Source organism: Callithrix jacchus, chromosome 4 (genome assembly GCF_049354715.1).
Source record: "Callithrix jacchus isolate 240 chromosome 4, calJac240_pri, whole genome shotgun sequence".
In the NCBI taxonomy this organism is placed as follows: domain Eukaryota; kingdom Metazoa; phylum Chordata; class Mammalia; order Primates; family Cebidae; genus Callithrix; species Callithrix jacchus.
Genome location: NC_133505.1, coordinates 111,502,765 through 111,521,148, shown reverse-complemented (window position 1 = coordinate 111,521,148; position 18,384 = coordinate 111,502,765). Strand labels below are relative to the sequence as shown.

At 42.2% G+C, this 18,384-nt stretch overlaps 1 protein-coding gene across 2 annotated transcripts in view; it reads left to right on the top strand.

Moving 5' to 3' along the window:
- The first annotated feature begins 366 nt into the window (after positions 1–366).
- The window catches only part of PREP (prolyl endopeptidase), a 120,208-nt gene continuing 102,190 nt past the window's right edge, over positions 367–18,384 (top strand). For both annotated transcript variants that reach the window (XM_035296416.3, XM_002806719.6), the window contains exons 1-2: positions 367–618; positions 5,806–5,880. In XM_035296416.3, the coding sequence (XP_035152307.2) occupies positions 574–618; positions 5,806–5,880 (120 nt within the window). In that variant the 5' untranslated portion in view covers positions 367–573. The remainder of the gene's footprint in view (positions 619–5,805; positions 5,881–18,384) is intronic.

Genomic DNA, 18,384 nt, shown 5'->3' with positions numbered 1-18,384 from the left:
CTGGGGGAAGAAGGGGGACTCCATCAGCAAGGAAGCCCTCGGGCTTCTCTCTCCTACACGCAGTCCCGCGAGTACCGCCAAAGCGATGCAGTGCGCGAGGGCAGCTCGGGGAGCGCCGGCGGGCGGAGGCGCCGGGCCCGGGTCGGCGTGGAGGGACGTGTCACCCGCGCGGAGGCCAGGCCTATGGCCGGGCGTGGGCAGGCGCGTAGCCGGCGTGCTCCCCGTGCGCTCGGGCGGCGCGGGCGCGGCCGGCGCTCCTGCAGAGGGAGCTGTGCGCCCGGCCAGGCGCACGCTCGGCGCCGCCTGCTCCCTCTTGCCGCCGCCGCCGCCGCTGGGCCCGCCCGCCGGGGAGGGGCTCCCGGGCTCGCCGATAGCGGCTTCCTGCTCCCGCACGTCCTCGCCGCCGCGCCGCCAGTCCGCGAGTGCTAGCTTTGGCCGGGAGCCGCCCGCCAGCCCGCCGCCACCTGTCCCGCGGCTGCTGCGCCCCAGCCGCGCCTCGCTGCCAGCCCGGCTCGCTCAGGTCCGCTCCCGGAGCCCGCGCCCCTCCACGTTGCCCCCTGTCCGTCCCCGGCCATGCTGTCCCTCCAGTACCCCGACGTGTACCGCGACGAGACCGCCGTAAGTACCCCTGCCCGCGCCCACCGGGCTCCTAGGCGCTGGTGCCGCGCATGCCTGGCGGGTGGCGCCCGCAGCTCCTCTCCCTGCAGCCCCTCGCCCCCCGCGTCCCTCCCCTCCCCCTCGGCCTTTGTTTGGGAGAATTGGGCCGGGGGCGCGGGTCTCCTCCCCAGCGCGGGGGCCCCGCCGGCGGTCACTCTGCTGGTGCTGGCGGCGGAGCCTGTGGGCAGCTCCGCCCGGCCGCTTCCCAGAATCAATGGGGTCAAGGGCAGACGCCGGGGTAGGAATGGGTGTCTTCAGGGAATGGGAAGACTGACGGTGTCACTGCTTTTTTGATTGGCGAAGCCTCTTGCTTAAATATACTGGTAGGAGAAAGTGTCTGCTGGTGTGTGTGTGATGATGTCACATTTAAAAACAAAAGCAAACTTTTAAAACTTACACTTAAAAGTCCTTAGAGTTGTAGCATATTCATTCGATTTTAAAACGTCTGTTGAGCGCCTACCCTGTCCCAGGTCGGATGCTGAGCATTGGGCCCTGGGAGTGCCAGAGACCCAGACAGAAATGGGAAAGGCGGAGCAGTGACCCCATAGTGTGGCCATGCTGATCCAAGTTTTAAGAAAAGGAGTTGAGAGAGGGTGAGAGGAAGTCTTAGAAGGGAGAAGGGTTGACCTTTTTCAGAATGAGTAAGTTTTGTCTAGTGGTGGAGTTGACCGTCATTTGCCTAAGCTGTAGATGAACTCAAGGTAACTGTTGAGATCCGGTAGGTGGAATTCTGGGTAGACACCTTTTTTATGTAAACATGAATTTGACATTTTAAGAACTGGATTGCATCTAAATGTTTTGGCCGTGATTCTCTTACTAATAGCTACATTTCTCAGACTACTTAAAATATAATCAGAATAAGTATGGATTTGTGTAATAGAGTTTTAATTTTTTCTGTTTACTCTCCCAGTTTATGCCAGAAAGTGTTTACTTTAAAGCACGTGTTACCTTGGGGGTAAAGAGTGCTGACGCTTTAGAGTAAAGGACATAATGTTTTAAATTAAGACTTCCTGGTGACACTGATGCATTCATGGTTTCTTTGACCAGTGGCCCTCTGGTAACCATGTTTTCTCAGTCTGCTCAGCTGCTTGCTTATTAAATTTACCCTAACAACTCAAGAAGCTCTATTCCTGTGGTTTAAAGGGTGGTTTCCTTTGCATATGGGAGTAAAGTGATCCTACCGGAATGGAGAAAGGCTAGACTACATGAGAAGACCAGAGTGCTAGTTCTGGTTTTGTCATTCACTAGTTAGGCGACTTTTAGCAGCTTTTTCAAATATGTTGCCATTTTTCCTCATGTGAAATATTAGGACTGACTTGCTTGCTTACTTCTGCAGTAGGAATGTTACCATTCATTCATTCACTTGACAGTATAGCTCTGCAGTGTTCCAGACTAGTAATGGGAAGACATATGACTATCTTGGTTCTGGTTCTTAAGGATCTAAATATAAAGAACTACCCATTCTGTGGTTTGGTAAGTGCAGTTTTAGGTTTGTTTTTAGAGTTACTTGTTAGTTTTTCACTCCTCTGGGTGCCTAAATCCTACAGTTTATTTATCTATGTTTAATAGTTCATGAAAGGTTTAAGTGAGGATTTTATGAAGACATCTAAAAGATTATAAACAATTAACTCGGAAGGGTATACTGTGGATGTTAATACACTCCAGTTCCTTCTCATTAAACAACTCATAACTCTAAGCATCGTGGTCAAGGGAAGGTAGCTCTGGCCCATTCTGGATCCTGTTTTGTGGCTCCCTGTTAGCTTATGGTGGGGTATCTTTTTTTTTTTTTTCCATTAAGGTTTTGGTTACTAAGCCCTAGGTTTGACTTAGGTATTTGCTTAAATTGTAGCCTTTGATTTCTAGGATGTATTTGTTTCTCCCCAGCATAAGCTGGGGAATTGCTGTAGTTCTCCGTCTCTTTCACTCAAGTACCTTCAGCCACATGTTCAGTACTCTCCTGCCGAAAGGGTTGGAGCATTGAAATGGTTTTGGTGGATTTCTGCCTTTTTGTGCAGAAATTTGGAAGCTATGACACTTCTTGTGCCATGCCTTTGACCATTGCTTAAGAGAGTTGCTATCAGGAAATTCAGGCCTGCTACAGGGGACTTACACCCTGATAAGAAGAGGCTTTAGGATGAGAGGAGTGCACAGGAGAGGATAGGACTACTTTCCATCAGGAGAAGGAGGTATTATGTGAATTGAGTCTGGAAGTTGACCATTTTGATAAGGGACAAAGGACATTCCTGATCCTGTGACTAAAGTAATTCATAGCTGTGCAGGCCTGGATGGTTGTGGAATTGCATTTGTTTGCAGGATGGCAAGAAAGCCATTCTGACCAGACTATCAATAGATGGGTAAACTTGCATGGGCCTGAAAAGATGAGCAGGGCAGGTTTGATGGGTCCTGCCTACTGTATGTATGAGTCTGTACTTCATCCTGAAGGCAGTGGGTGAGCTGTTGAACAGTACAAGTAAAATATCGAACAAGATTAAGTAGTACAGTACCTTATCAGGGCTCTATTTTTAAAACCTCTTGGAGAGGTGAAGAATGATTAGCAAACTTAAATCAGGTGGAAGAATTCGATTCAAGGGCCGTGGCTGTAAGACATACCAACCCCATTTGTAGGGTATGGTTTTAAAAAAGAAAGGTTGGAAGTGGAGAGTTGTGGCTCCTGGGATTGACTGTGGAATTGTCCTAGAGAGAATTAGTTTCTTGTCCTAGTTAAAAATATCTGATCAATAACTTCCATCTGCTGTAGATGGTGTGCCCAGTCTTGACAGATAGGGCTGCTTGGTGTAAATTTCTGGATATGCCTGAATTTTAGTAACATCATAATCCAGGAACTTTTTTTTTTTTTTTTTTTTTTTTGAGACAGAGTTTTGCTGTTGTTTCCCAGGCTGGAGCGCAAAGGCATGATCTCCGCTCACTGCAACCTCCGCCTCCTGGGTTCAAGCAGTTTTCCTGCCTCAGCCTCCTGAGTAGCTGGGACTACAGGCACGCGCCACCATGCTCAGCTAATTTTTGTATTTTTAGTAGATACGGGGTTTCACCATGTTGACCAGGATGGTCTCGATCTCTTGACCTCCTGATCCACCCGCCTTGGCCTCCCAAAGTGCTGGGATTATAGGCATGAGCCACTGTGCCCACCTCCAGGAACATTTTTTAAGTGTCTGTTCTGCCTCCTCTGATGAATGGGGAAAAGGGTCAGCTGATTGCTTTAGTCTCAGGTCGGTTTCTAAACTTGGTACGGCTCTGGGCATGTTACCCAACTTTGTGGCTGCTGTTGCTTCTAGAAGTGTCTGATTGAAGGATGCTTTACAATTTGAAATTTTCTGATTTCTTAATGCTAGGAAAAGAAGATTGTTATTTTAAGCCTGTTTTATAACCACCTCAAGATGTGTAAAATGAAAAGACTTGCAGATGAGAAGAAAAGATAGAAAGCTTTTGTTCATTGGTGACAGTCAGCTAAAATGTAGAGAGGTCAGGACTGAGAGTTGGCAACTTTATGAAGACCCATCAGGAGAGGCTTTAGTCAAGTTTTATGTTCCTTAGTCCTGTTTTTATGTCCCTTGCTCAGGCAGTTGTTTAATATTTCCAGAGGGTTCTACCTTACCTGCCCATTTATCCAGTTGTGCATTTCCCCAGGAGTTCTTTCACCTGGCATCAGATGAGGACAAATGTGGAGAGCCTGGTGTTGTAAGGCCCAGGGAGAGTATTCTCACCCAGCCAGGAGCCACACTGGAACTAGAGCAGCACCAGGCTTTCCTTAGGGAATAGCCCTTACCTTTGGGTATTGTAGAACAAAGCAAGGAGATAGATTAAAAATTCATCTGAAATAGATAGAGATAGTCTTCCCAACAACCTTAACCAGAATGTTGGAGTGGTTCAGAGATTTGATTGGCAGGACATTGTCAGTGTGGTTTCAGTTATGGAGTTAATTTTTTTTTTTTTTGCCGGTGGGGGAATGGAGTCTTGCTTTGTCGCCCAGGCTGGAGTGCAGTGGCGTGGTCTCAGCTCACTGCAATCTTCACCTCCCAGCTTCTAGAGATTCTCCTGCCTCAGCCTCCCGAGTAGCTGGGATTACAGGCATCTGCCACCACACTCGGCTAATTTTTAAATTTTGAGTAGAGATGGGGTTTCATCATGTTGGCCAGGCTGGTCTTGAACTCCTCAGCTCAAGTGATCTGCCTGTCCCAGCCTCCCAAAGTGCTGGGATTATGGGTATGAGCCACCACACCTGGCCCTTATGGGGTTAATCTTGATAGTATCAGGTAGAGAGATTTTGTAATAATTTTTACTGCTGGATAATTTGTTTTAGCACCATCACTTGAATGGTGAAAGCTGCTTCTATTGCTCCTTCAAATGCCTTCAGGTGGCCTTTAAGGCCAGGCCCAGGAATTTGTGGTGGGAGCTCCAGAAAGCTTCCTTCAGCCAGCATTACTTACACTAAGCAGTTTTGTTTCTTCCAATATCATGGTAACCTGAATGGGTGATGCTTTTGCACCTTCTTTTTGTAAACAGTGAAATAAAGCATTTCGTAACAATAAAAAGGAAGAAAGTCATTAGTTTTAAAATGTTCTGCCGTTGCATTTAAGTCAGCTTTTTTAGCTTAAGTCAATGAGAATCATTATACTACATATTAGTAACTTGCTTTTTGGCAGTTGAGACTTAAAAGCGAGAGTAACTGTGGGCCCTATTGCAGGGAAATTTCTAATCATTGAGAAGCTCAGCGGAACGGGAGGGTGAGCACGTGTGTGTTAGCTCCCTCCTTGTCGTGCCCTTCTTGCGTGCCCACTGCATTGTCCACTGTATTGTGTTATTCTGTGCTTGGCCACTGACAGCACGTTTTCAAGTTTCTTTAGCACAGTGGCAGGTCTTTGTTTTGTGTTGTAGGGACAGAGCAGTTTCCTGTTCTGACCTTTCATCTTTCTTTCCTCTCTAGCTAAACCATTCTTTTCATGGAGGGTGGCTTGACACCTTTGAGAACCTGCCAACTTGGTTCATGTGGTAATTTGGGCAGACATGTTGCCAGTGAGCCAATTAGTATTTTTGTCCATCCCTTTCCTATTTCTCCATTACATTAAAAAAATACCAGTTTTAATTGGGATTAGAGAGTAATTATCTAATACCTCATTTTATCTTTTGCAGGTACAGGATTATCATGGATATAAAATTAGTGATCCTTACGCCTGGCTTGAAGACCCAGACAGTGAGCAGACAAAGGTAATTTGGTTTCTAATTAAAGATAAGGCAGCCTTAGTAGCTACCACCAGACTCAGTCAGTAACTATTGCTTTTTCTTTCTGTTGTTGTTCTGTGTTTTCTGCCATGAGATGGTGAGTATACCTGTTGCTACCACTACTTTTTGTTAAATGATTAATGGGAAAAAGACAAAAGCATGGCTTAGTCCCAGAGAAAATCATGTAAGTGCTTCAAATAATGTTTATGGTTCATAGTGACACTGAGGAGCTATTTTAAATGAAAATATCAGAAAACTGATTTTTGCCAAAAGAAAAGGTGAAAACCTAGATAGAAATGATGTTAAAGGAAAAAAATGCCTAAGTATTTTTTTCCAAAGAAAAGGAAATCTTATATATGAAACAAATATCGTGTCTTAAAAACCGAATACTGGCCTTAGATTGCTTATTGATGTTAATACAACAACAATGAAACCAAAACTAAGAAGATCATTCTTGTATTTTCTAGAAGTAAAGGGGCCGAGAGGAGCATTTTCGGCTCTAAAAACATAAAGCTATTGGAGAAACAGACAGTATTTCAAGGACCCTGCTGAAGTCTCATTTCAATCATGAAGGTGGCCCAAAGTCCTATGTCCCACAGATACTTTCCTCTTCTTCGAGTGCCAGGGATTTGTCACTTACATATACTTTTTTTTTTTTTTCTGTCTCACTCTGTTGCCCAGGCTGTAGGGTGCTGGTGTGATCTTGGCTCACTGCAACCTCTTCCTTCTAGGTTCAAGCAATTCTTGTGCCTCAGCCTCCTAAATAGGTGGGTTTACACACATGTGCCTCCACACCTGGCTAATTTTTGTATTTTTATAGTACAGATGGGGTTTCACCACATTTGCCAGGCTGGTTTCAAACTCCTGGCCTCAAGTGATCCTCCTGCCTTGGCCTCCCAAAGTGTTGGGATTACAGGTGTGCACCATCACCCCCGGGCCATTTATGTATACTTTATGTAGTTAATTAAGTTTGCTTGGGTGGGGGAATAGTGTTTCTCAAGTTCATCCAAAATTCTTTGATTCTTTTATTTATAATCGTAGTACATAATACTTAGTACATATTTACAGTTTCTAATATGTTCACCATCCCCAAATTTATTCTAGCTTCTTTTAGTCACAGGGTATGTTTTCCATTAAAAAAAAAAATGTTAAATGCACTCTAGGTAGTTTTTCAGGCCAGTCTTCACACACCTGTGTCTTAACTCCACCTGTTTCTTGGTTTCTTGCCACTGTATATACCAGTGTTCTCTGAAGACCTAAATTCAGATTTGCCAGGAAAGCATCCCTTACTGAAGTGGAATTGCCCATCTCTCCACTGGGTTAAGGAAAGGGATGGAGTGCAGAGCTTAGCTGGAGCATGAAGGTATATGGAGAAAAGAGGAGAAAGCAGAGGCAGGGGAGTAAACCACATGATCATCTCTTTCTTCTTCCTTTAGTCTCAAGCACTGGCTCACCTGCTTTCTGCCATCCTCGCCGGTTCTTTGTGAGTAGCGTCTCTCCTTTGCCCACTGCAAAGCTCTTAGGACTTCTTTTTATCCTTTGTCCCTAAAGTAGGCACACTGCTATTCTGAGATTTCCTAATGGTTTTTACTTTTGTCTGGAATCCTACATTCTTTCCCTTTCTGACTCCCTTCAAGAAAGACAAAGATCTAATGAGTGAGAATGGTTGATATTTGGCATTTAATTTTTCTTTCAAGAAGCACTGGATTATAAAAGTGGACGGGCAGAAATTCTAAAGTGAGAAACACATGAGTATCCCTAGGAGTGGTGAAGGCTATAGCTCTGCACATAAGGCTGGGGGAGCAGAGAGCAGGTGTGCGGTCACCTTCTCACTTCATCCCTGCCGTAGATTACCTTGATTGTTCAGCTTTGGGCTGAGCTGAGACAGAGGGATTGGGCCTGGGAATGGAGAGTCACTCACAGCTGCATAACCAGTACTGGCTAGCAAGCACTAGGGAAGAGAATGAAGTTCCTGTGCTTCTCTTGGAAAATTGTCCCCAAGGATGTGATGATTTCTTCACCTGAAGTATTGGCTATAACCTGGATTTCTAGAGCCTTTGATGGTGATTGAGTGATTCAGCACTGTCAGAATGACCCTGGTTTTATCTGTTAATGAATGTATACTTTGCTGTTCCTTAGTTGATAATGACAGGTCCGTGGATGACAAGCCACTTATTAGTGGATATCAAGCATCCAATTAGTGGATGAAACTGCTAATTAGTGATCTTACAGTCAGCATTTGATAGAAACTAAGTTATTTTATTTTTGTAGTATATATTTCTTCAATGCTTACTGTGTGTCAGGCACTTCACTGGGTGTTCTGCATACCTTGTTTCATTTTTAATTCTCAAACTCTGAAGTTGATCTTTTTATTTCCCCCATTTACAGATGAAGAAATTGAGGTGCTGAGTGATTAAGTACCTTGTCCATGGTTACTCAGCCAGTAAGTGTGTAGTCAGGGGTGGAACCCAGGTAGACCAGGTGGTTATCAATTACATATTACAAAATAAGTAAAAGTAAAAAGCCGAGGTATAATAGCTTTGCAGATGCAAGTGAAAGGAATTTATTCATGCTGTGCTTGCCATGCGCCTTTGTGGGCCCTCATGTGTGGACCGTGGGCCGGCTCCCACTCCCATGCTGACCTGTTCTTTTTATTTTAAATGTATTTTTTAAATTGTAATCCTTCAGAGTACTGTGATCTTACATCCTTCTCTGACTTCATATTCTGCCGTGGTAGTTTTGCATGTTAGTAAGCAGTCTTTACAGCCCAGAATTTTGATAGAGTCATACTATTTCTTCAAGCAGATGCACTATATTATGCCTAATGACTTCACTATTGTTAGAAATGATTATTTTCAACGTTTCACTATCACAAATAATGTCCCAAACAAGTGCTTTTCCAGATGTCCACAATTCTGACAATGCCATGATTACTTGTTGCAGTAGCCTTGAAATCTCTTCTCCATTCCCAGGTATTTGCTTTTGTCATTGCTTTCAACTGGGTTCCTTTTTCATTATTGACAGCATATATGAGTGTTACTGACTCTTTTTTTAATGACAGGGGTCTCACTCTGTTGCCCAGGCTGGAGTGCCGCTATCTTCTGATCTCCAGCTAACTTCCTGCCTTAGCCTCCCAAGCAGCTGGAACTATAGGCACATGTCACCACGCCTGGCAAGAGTGCTGCCACCACGCCTGGCTAAACTAGCTACTGCTACCGATTTTATATTTATTTTGTACCTAGTCCCTTTATTGACTCACTAATTCTAATAAATCTGCAGTTACTTCCCTTAGGTTTCTAGATACATAATCATATATAATCAAATTTAGTGGTGATTTTATTTTCTCTTCTACCAAACTTTGATTATTTTATATATTTTGTACCTAGTAATTTTTTTGAACTTAGTAATTTGAATAAGTTTTCAGTTATTTCCCATAGGTTTTCTAGTTATATAATCACATAACCTACAATTAATAATTCTTTTCTCCTCTACCAAATTTTGGTGCAGGTCTTACTGCATTGGTCAAAGCTCTGCAAAACATGTAAGAATAGTAGTGATGGAGAACATTCTAGCCTAGTGTTTACGTTGTTATTTTGAATGATATTTGTCATCTTGTTCAAGCATTGTTATTCCTACTTTTAGTTTTGGATTTCAATTTCTTTTTAATACCAATTAGGATAATTATATTGCTTTACTAATAATATTAAAATGTTCTTGAGTTCCTGTGATAAAATTCAGTTTTTTCTTACCTTTTATGTTCCTTACAACTATATTTACAAAAAAAGTTGATCGGTATGCTGTTATCCAATACAAAAACCACTAGCCACTTATGGCCCCCGAGGACCTGAAATGTGGCTAGTCTGAATTGATTATGTGTTGTAAGCATAAAATACATGCTGGATTTCAAACACTTAGTTTGAAAAAAAATGTAAAATATCTTAATATTTTATATGGATTACATAAAATCAGTCAGGATATTAGAAACATCTGTAGCTCTCTTATAAGATCTGAAAGTAGGGCTTTGATTTAATATAGTATTTAATAGAGGTTGGCCAATTCTGACAGTGCCTAGCATTTAAGGCTATATATCATTTATAAAACAAAATCAAAGAAGACTTGTAACAGAAAATTCTCAAAAACAAGGTTGAAATGATTTGTGTATAGTGGATTAAATAAAATATATTATTGAAAGGAATTCTTTTTTCTTCTTAATGTGGCTACTAGAAAATTTTAAATTATATATGTAGCTTGTATAATGTATCTGCTGGGTAGCACTGTTTCTTTACAAAATATCCTCTGTTTCTTTACAAAATATCTCTGTTAACATTTTTCACATCAGGGTTAGATTTGCTTCAGAGAATCAACTGAATTGTGTGTTATCTTCTATAATCTGAAGCATTTGCTATAAAATAGCAATATGGACCTTGATAGCTAGAAAAGATACATTCAGATTCAACTCTCCCTCTGCCCCCTGCCCCGCCCCACCCCGCCCCTGTTTTTGAGAATTTTCTGTTATATATAAGTCTGCTCTGGTTTGGTTTTATAAAGGATATAGCCTTAAATGCCAGGCACTGTCAGAATTGGCCAACCTATATTAAATACACAATTAAATCTAAGACCTACTGTTAGCATTTCAGATCTTGTAAAAGAGCTACAGATGTTTCTCACTTCTTGACTCGTTTTTATTGGAAATGTAATAAGCAGCTTTTTATTTGTTCTAGAGGCTCTGTAAAAATTCTCCTTTTTACAGCAAGGTATGGCTAGTACACCTTTGTGTATATGCTAATAACCATGAATAGAAAATGTTCGTGCTGCTTTTCTGCTCATTTGAAAAACACACCATACCTTTTCGGTCTGGGACCAAAATTTAACTCATCAGATTCAAAATGATAGACCCACTGGCATCAATAATAAGCCTCCTTAGAGCCGAAGGAAGATATGCGTGGAAGGTGCACGGGGAAGGCCTAAGTTGCCCTCTCTGATACCCGAGGTATGCTTTCTGAACAGGTCAGCATGGCGCCGGGTACTGTGGTTCACACCTGTAATCCCAGGACTTTGGGAGGCCAAGGCGGGTGGATCACCTTAGGTCAGGAGTTTGAGACCAGCCTAACCAATGTGGTAAAACGCCATCTCTACTAAAAATAAAAAAAGTAGCTGGGCGTGGTGGTGCACGCCTGTAATTCTAACCGCTTGGGTGGCTGAGACAGGAGAATGGCTTGAATCCGGGAGGTGGAGGTTGCAGTGAGCAAAGATTATATCGCTGCGCTTTATGAACAGCGAGAGTCTGCCTCAAAAAAAAAAAAAAATATATATATATATATATATATCTGTAAAAACTGGTCTGGAAGAACTGTATGGAAATACAAACTAAACACTGAAAGTAAGGTAAAGGAAAAGCTTTGAGTTAGAAATCCTTTAGAGTCCTACGAAGTATGATACATCCTTTAAGTGCGTGTACCACAGTGAAATTTCACTGGTGTAAACAGGATATCAGGGTAACCACGGTCGCATTAGCATGAAGGGCTACAGAAGGAGGTTTGCAGTCCTTAAAAATGATTTGAAGACTAGATAAGTAGGTCCCAATAATCAGTTAGCCCATGCTTCCCATTCTGCAGGCATTTCTGGCTTGTTGGACAGCTTTGTAGCTTGCAGAAGGAAGTTTGCCGCAGTCTTGGACCCTGTTGTTTTGATAACCTGAGCCTCCATACAAATAACAGGTGGTTGACTTCCTAAATTCCCCTCTGGTATGTGTACTGATTTCCCCTGGCAAACAAACAGGCAAACCCAAACCCCACACTGTGCCTTAGCTCTTCTGAACCGCTTTCTTCCTCCCAGTTGGTCTCCTGGTCCCTTAGGGTATGTGCCCTGTTCAGATCTTACTTTATTATCATTGGCTCTCTCTCTCTCCTTCCCTGCCTGTCCACAAGCCACTTTCTGCGTGCCTGCTGACATAGTTGAAATCACCCTTTTCTTTGTACCACTCCCAGTAACATCTCCCATCGGTGTAAACTATTTTCTTCAAGATCAGTGGTGGCCCAGTGGCCAAATCCAGAGACCCAGAAATCGGGCTAGGCACAATGGCTCACGCCTATAATCCCAGCACTTTGGGAGGCCAAGGTGGTAGGATTGCTTGAACCCAGGCATTCAAGACCAGCTAAGACAACTTAATGAAACCCTGTCTCTTTATTTTATTTTTTTATTTTTAAATTTTTCTTGGAGAAAGAGTCTCATTTCATAACCCAAGCTGGAGTGCAGTGGTGCGATCTCAGTTCACTGCAACCTCCACTTCCTGGGTTCAAGTGATTTTCACGTGTCAGCTCCGAGAGTAACTGGAATTACAGGCACCCACCACCACGCCCAGCTAATTTTTTGTATTTTTAGTAGAGATGGGGTTTTGCCGTATTTGTCAGGCTGATCTTGAACTCCTGACCTCACTCAAGTAATCCACCTGCCTCAGCCTTCCAAAGTGCTGGGATTACAAGTGTGAGCCACTGCACCCAGCCTTTGCTTCTTTAATTAAAAAAAAAAAAAATTGTGTGTGCGTGTAAAACCAGAGACTTACATAAATCAGCATATGTTCTTCACTAGGGAGATGGAGCTCATGACCAGGGCAAATTGCGAATTTGTCGACTTGGGATATGCAGGCAAAGAGAATGCTCTTCTGTCAGCCATTCTATTTTACCTCGCTTTCATCCTGGAGGCAGCATCCCTCAGCTCTCTGGGGAAATGCTAAATTAGCATTTATTCTTCCTGGCCTCTTTACTCATGTGGTACCAGGTAGTCTGTTCTGCATAATTTGTTCCCCTTCCTGATAGTGATACTTTCTTCTCTTTACTTTTCTGGCTTGGTTTTGCAACCTGGAAGTCCCAATAGAAGCAGTGTTCTTGAACCTCAGTCTTCCCATCTTACTATGTCTTCACCCTTTTAGCTGAATATTCTTGAAGTTGTTACTGAGTTACTGAAGGAGAACTACACAAAGAAAAGAAATATATATACCTTTCAAGGGGTAGCTGCCTTAGCTGTAACTCGTTGTCAGGTCTGGCTTTCTCAGAACTGTCCTCGAGCTTGGGCACATGAATTAGCTAAATGTAGAGTGTCAGCAGCATTTATCTAATGACTTTTTTCCCTGAGTGCTGCCCTGGGCAAAATGAGAGTGGCAACAACTCCATTTCCTTCACAGACCTTGAGAAGAGAACTCTTAACAGGATTGGGAAAAAGTATTTTTGTTTTTATTTGTTCCTTCTGAAAAATAAGATAAAATAACAATTTGTTTCAGAGAGGATGAAAGGAATATACAATGCAGATTTCTTTCCTAGGATGTTAGAGTTCCCACTTTCCATTCTCTCACTGACTAGTTGGAAGTGACCTCATTACACCTGGTGATTAAGGGGCTATGGCAATTAGAACAGAAATCCTTACAGATTCCAGGATAAGAATCCTGGAAATGTTATCACCTTCTCTTCCTGTCTCAGTACCGTTTCTTTCCTTGACAGGAAAGATCTAAACCTTAAAAGACTTCTGATCATCTCTAGGATATTTAAATATCCTATGATTTCTGTGTAGATATTTTAATGTCACAGAGATCAGCCAAGAACAAAGTTTATATAGAAAAGCATCTGCTTTCCCTGGTGCCCTTCATGTCTGTCCTGAAGTCTTTTCGTTTGCTTGCTTGCTTGCTTTTGGTTTTGCTCTTTCGGGTTAACCCTAAAAGTGTGTAGCATGAGGAGTTTCTGTTCTTTCTGGTGTCAGTTTTGGTGTCAGTCTGGCCTAGGTCTGCCTGGATCATTTGCTTTCCCTAGCCTGGATCCAGAACCAGCCTCTCAAAGAACTAGTGCTGAGCTCGGTAAGCAGGGACTTACCTGTCTGATTGCCTTTCCCCTTCTGGCCACTACACCTTTTCAGGCTAAAGGAGAGCCATTGGAGTGGAAGCTTGCTTCCAGGAAATTCCAGTACATGAAGGGTTAGTTAAACATCTCTAAGCCAAAAGCAGCAGTGAAAGCTTACTGTTGGAGCTGTCGATCCCCAGAAATTGCAGGTATAAAAGGCTGGTTTTTGGTGTACAAGTGTTCTTTGAAAACTTTATAACAAACTGGGGATATCTGTGTGGATAGTTCCTTCTTTCTGTGAGTTTGCAGACATTTCTGATGTTGCTTCCATTTCAAGGCAGTGTGGAGGAATGGAGTATTTGCTGGTTGGTACTAGAAGTCAGAAGATACAAATTGCAGCCTTTGGTGTTCTATTATCTTGTTTTGTGACCGTAGCAAGCTATGTAATCTAGTGTTTATTTTCTTCATCTATACAGAGTTAAAGTCATACTCATTCATTTAGCGCCCAGATATAATAACATCCAAGTGAGAAAATGCATGTAAAAATCTGTATACAGCAAAGCTCTGGTCAAACGAAGATGGTGCTGCTTGGGCAATGCAGCTTCCATGTATCGGGATACAGACCTCTGACTCTAGTCTAATTGCTTAGAATGTCTGACTTTAAAGACTCTTATCTCTTTTTATTTTTATCCACAAAACTAAGCCGATCTTCCTTTTGAATTCTAGGTTTTTCACGAAAAGATACATTCTGAACATTGTTTTTTCAATGGAACTGTGACTTGTACATGTGGTTTCATTGTTCTAAAGTGTACTGATGAAACTAGACCAAAGATTACTTCAAAGCACTAGCCTTAAAGTAGCATCTTTTAAAATCGATACCTTGTGAACCCCACTGGCGAGTTGGCCTGTGAGACGCTTTTCACCCCTTCATTGATATTCTATAAATGGGCCTGGATTGAGAATTACTCTGTGTGTATTCCTGCTTTAGTAGACATGAGAAATACGTTCAGTAAATATTTTACCACCTGTTTTCTCAGTCTTTAAGACTTCTAAGGTCTTAAAAGGTCTCATTACCTTCTGTGGGAATGTTTAGCCTTATTACAATTTGTAAACATACTTCTCATAAATTAACAACTGAAATATGTACTTAGGAACACCTTCCTTGTGATCTTTGGAGGGGATAATTGTCAAAAGTATGAGGAAGTTGCTGGTACTGGGCTGCTCCTTTCCTAATCGCTACATTCTCTTTTCTCCTCCCCACCTCCACCCCCCAATCTCCTTTGTCTTGCTTTCTATATTTGGGTTTTTGATGCAAGCAGCAAAAACTGATTCTGGGCAAGTTAGGCAAATAGGGCATTTATAGCAAGGGTAGCTTGAAATGGACCAAGAACCAGACTCTGATCAGGCAGGGATGTCACTATTCACCCAGCATTGCTGTGGCTTCAGCGATCTCCAGTCATTCAGCCTGCCGTCTCTTTTTCAAGTGATGGTATCCCAAAAGTAGGAGTCTTGATTGGCCAAGCCCCTTGGCTGTATTGCAGCAGTAAGAGAAGACATTTGGTAGAAGCCCCAAAGACCCTCTTTGACTTCTGTAGTGGCAGCACAGCTACCTGCTCCACTTAGAAGGGAGGGCACTAGGGAGGGAGAATGGATGCTGGCTACCCCAAATGCCACATGCCTGCAGGTTTCATTCTATTTTTTCCATATGTGCTTCATTTCTTCCTACTTTTTCAGCTTTCTTCCTCTCTCCTTAGTTTTTCTGTGTGTCCACTGTGCTGAGTATTCAGTTAAATAAAGGAAGATGTGGTATCATAAGTAAGACAGATGCCCATGCCAACGTGGAATTTGCATTGTAGTTTGGGAGGACCAGAGATTGAAGACGGACAAGCCACTTGATTTTTAGGTGCTAGAGGTCAGAGCAGAAAGGAGGCTGAGCCACATCTTGTAGAGCAAGCTTGTCCAACCCGCGGCCCACTAGCCACGTGTGGTCCAGGACAGCTTTGAATGTGGCCCAACACAAATTCGTAAACTCTTAAAACATTATGAGATTTGGTGTGTGTGTGATTTTTTTATTATTATCATTATTTTTTTTTTGCTCATCAGCTGTCGTATTAATGTATTTTATGTGTGGCCCATGACAGTTCTTCTTCCCGTGTGGCCCGGGCAAGCCAATAATTGGACACCCCTGTTGTAGAGGCCAAGACTCCAGCCCTATTGGTTTGCTATCAGTGGCTGAAAGAAGCTCCATTTTAGAAAAGCACACCCTAAATCATTGATGAATTGTTTCAAGTACTTGTATACATTTAATCTTGCTGTTTTCTCTGTAAGCAGTTACTCAGCTTTGGTTTCAGTCATCTGCAGTTTTTTGGTGAAAAATGCTAGCATCAGATACAGTATTTTTGGGAAAACAGCTGTTAAAAAGTGAACATCTGAAGAACTAAGATAACTCTGATTTCTCTCAACTTTTTTTTTTTTGAGATGGAGTCTTGCTCTGTTACCCAGGCTAGAATGCAGTAGCAGATTTCCACTGCTCCACCCCCTGAGTTCAAGCAATTCTCATTTCTCAGCCTCCCAAGTAGCATGAGTAGGTGGGACTACAGACAGCTGCCACCATGCCCAGCTAATTTTTGTATTTTTAGTACAGATGGGGTTTCACCATGCTGGCCAGGCTTGTCTGGAACTCCTGACCTCAAGTGATCCCTCTACCTTGGCCTCCCAAAATGTTGGGATTACAGACGTAAGCCACCATGCCTGGCCCCAACTTCTCCCCTCCCCACACCTGGCTGTTTAGGTGCCTAATTCACCATCCCATTCTGCCATGTCCAGAGGAGAGTGTTTAGCCATAAAAATCACCTGGGAACTTGTTAAAAATATAAATGTTCAAGCTTCAATTTGGAGCATTGGATTTCAGTATAAATCTGTTTTCCCAGAGCCCCACTCCTCACCCTCAGGTAATCGTTCAGACACAGAAAGTTTGGGAAAACTGCCCTAGGGAATACTTAGATTACTTGATTAAAGAACAATTATAGTAACTCATTTTTTTCTAGGGCGTATTCACAAGCAGCTGAGTTCTAATAGACACCTCACTGTTGTTTACAGCATCTTTGTAAATTCAACATTGTTAATGGTTCCAGTTTTTCTCATTGGTGGAAGGAAATCAAGGCATGTGACAAAATTTCCGGGACTCTTCCAGATCACCTGACCCTTTGAATCAGCTCTCCATTTATTCATATATATGAGTCTCTGGACCTCCAGTTCTACCTCCATACCATCTCATACCTTTCTACTTGTTCTTATTGATGCCAACACCTCCCAGCATACATTGCCACTGAGCTAGATGTTCAGTAACTTCCTAACTTGTCTCTTTTCTTCTAGACTTTTCTTTTCACTCTGCTCCCTCCAGCAACTAAACAAATCAGAACTCTTAGAGATACTGGAACCTCTGCCTGTTCATGGGAAGGCGGTGTGTATAGTTGTTAAATGAGCAACTTTAGTGGATTAAATCTTAGCTCCACAATTTTAGTAGACATTGATCATGGTTTTTAGTCTCATTTTTCTGACTTGTAATTTGGAGAAAATCACCTCATATAACTGTTAAAATTAAATGATAGTTTTTTTGAGCCATTTAGCAAAGTAGCAGGCACACAGTAAGTGCTTAATAAGTGTTCCCCATTGCACTCGTTAATGGCCAGTTTAAATAGTACAGAAATTATGGTTTTTGATAATTTGAAATACTTCATTCTTATCCTTATCTGGGACAACTTCTTTTATTGCAATTAATTATTGGGCTCTTTCCCCCGATTTTGTTTCACAGTCATTGCTCTGTTCAGTTCTGTTTCCTTTTTTGGATCCATTTTAGTCCTTTGTATTTCTTACTAAATTATTCATTTGATTGAGATTTAAAAATTACTAGCATAAAGTTATGTGTAATATACTTTTAAAATGACTTTACTTTCCCAATCTATGGTTATATTTGCTTATAAATTCTAAATTTGAATATCTGTAACATCCTTCCTCTTTGCTTGATTAGTTTAGCCAAAGCTTTGGCTAAAGGTGCTTTTTTTTTTTCTTTTTTCTTTTTTGAAGCAGATCTAGGACTTATAAATTTTATACTTAAAATTTTTTTCTAGTTCATCAATTTCTTATTTTCTCTTGTTACTTAAAAATTTTTTATTTTAATACTTAAAGTTCATTCTTTCTCATAAAGCACCTTTAATCTAGAGAATGTGTTCAGTCATCCCCAGCCAACCCTGGGGCAAGCTTCTAGTCAGCTCTCCTCTTTCCAGCCTGCTCATGGTCATCCAGCCCCAGCTTGCTCAGAAAACCAGAGGCTTCCTAGGAAGCTGTGTTAGTCAAGACTCTGGATCAGTGGTACCTGAAACCCAACTCAGACCAGCTCACATAACAAGAGGAGCTGAGTGGCTCACCTTATTGGGGTTCAGGTATAAGTGCCTTTAGGCACAGCCCAATCCAGGAGTGCATGTGGCATTTTGGAAAATGTCTTTTTCTCTCGGGTCATCTGCTTTTCTCTGATAATTTTTCTCTGATAATTTTCTCTGTTTTCCAGCAGCCTCTCCTATGTGGTAGGGAAAGATGGATCTTATCATTTTTGGTTTCACACTGTCCTTGCAGCCCCAAATGTCTTAAATTGAGATAACTTCTC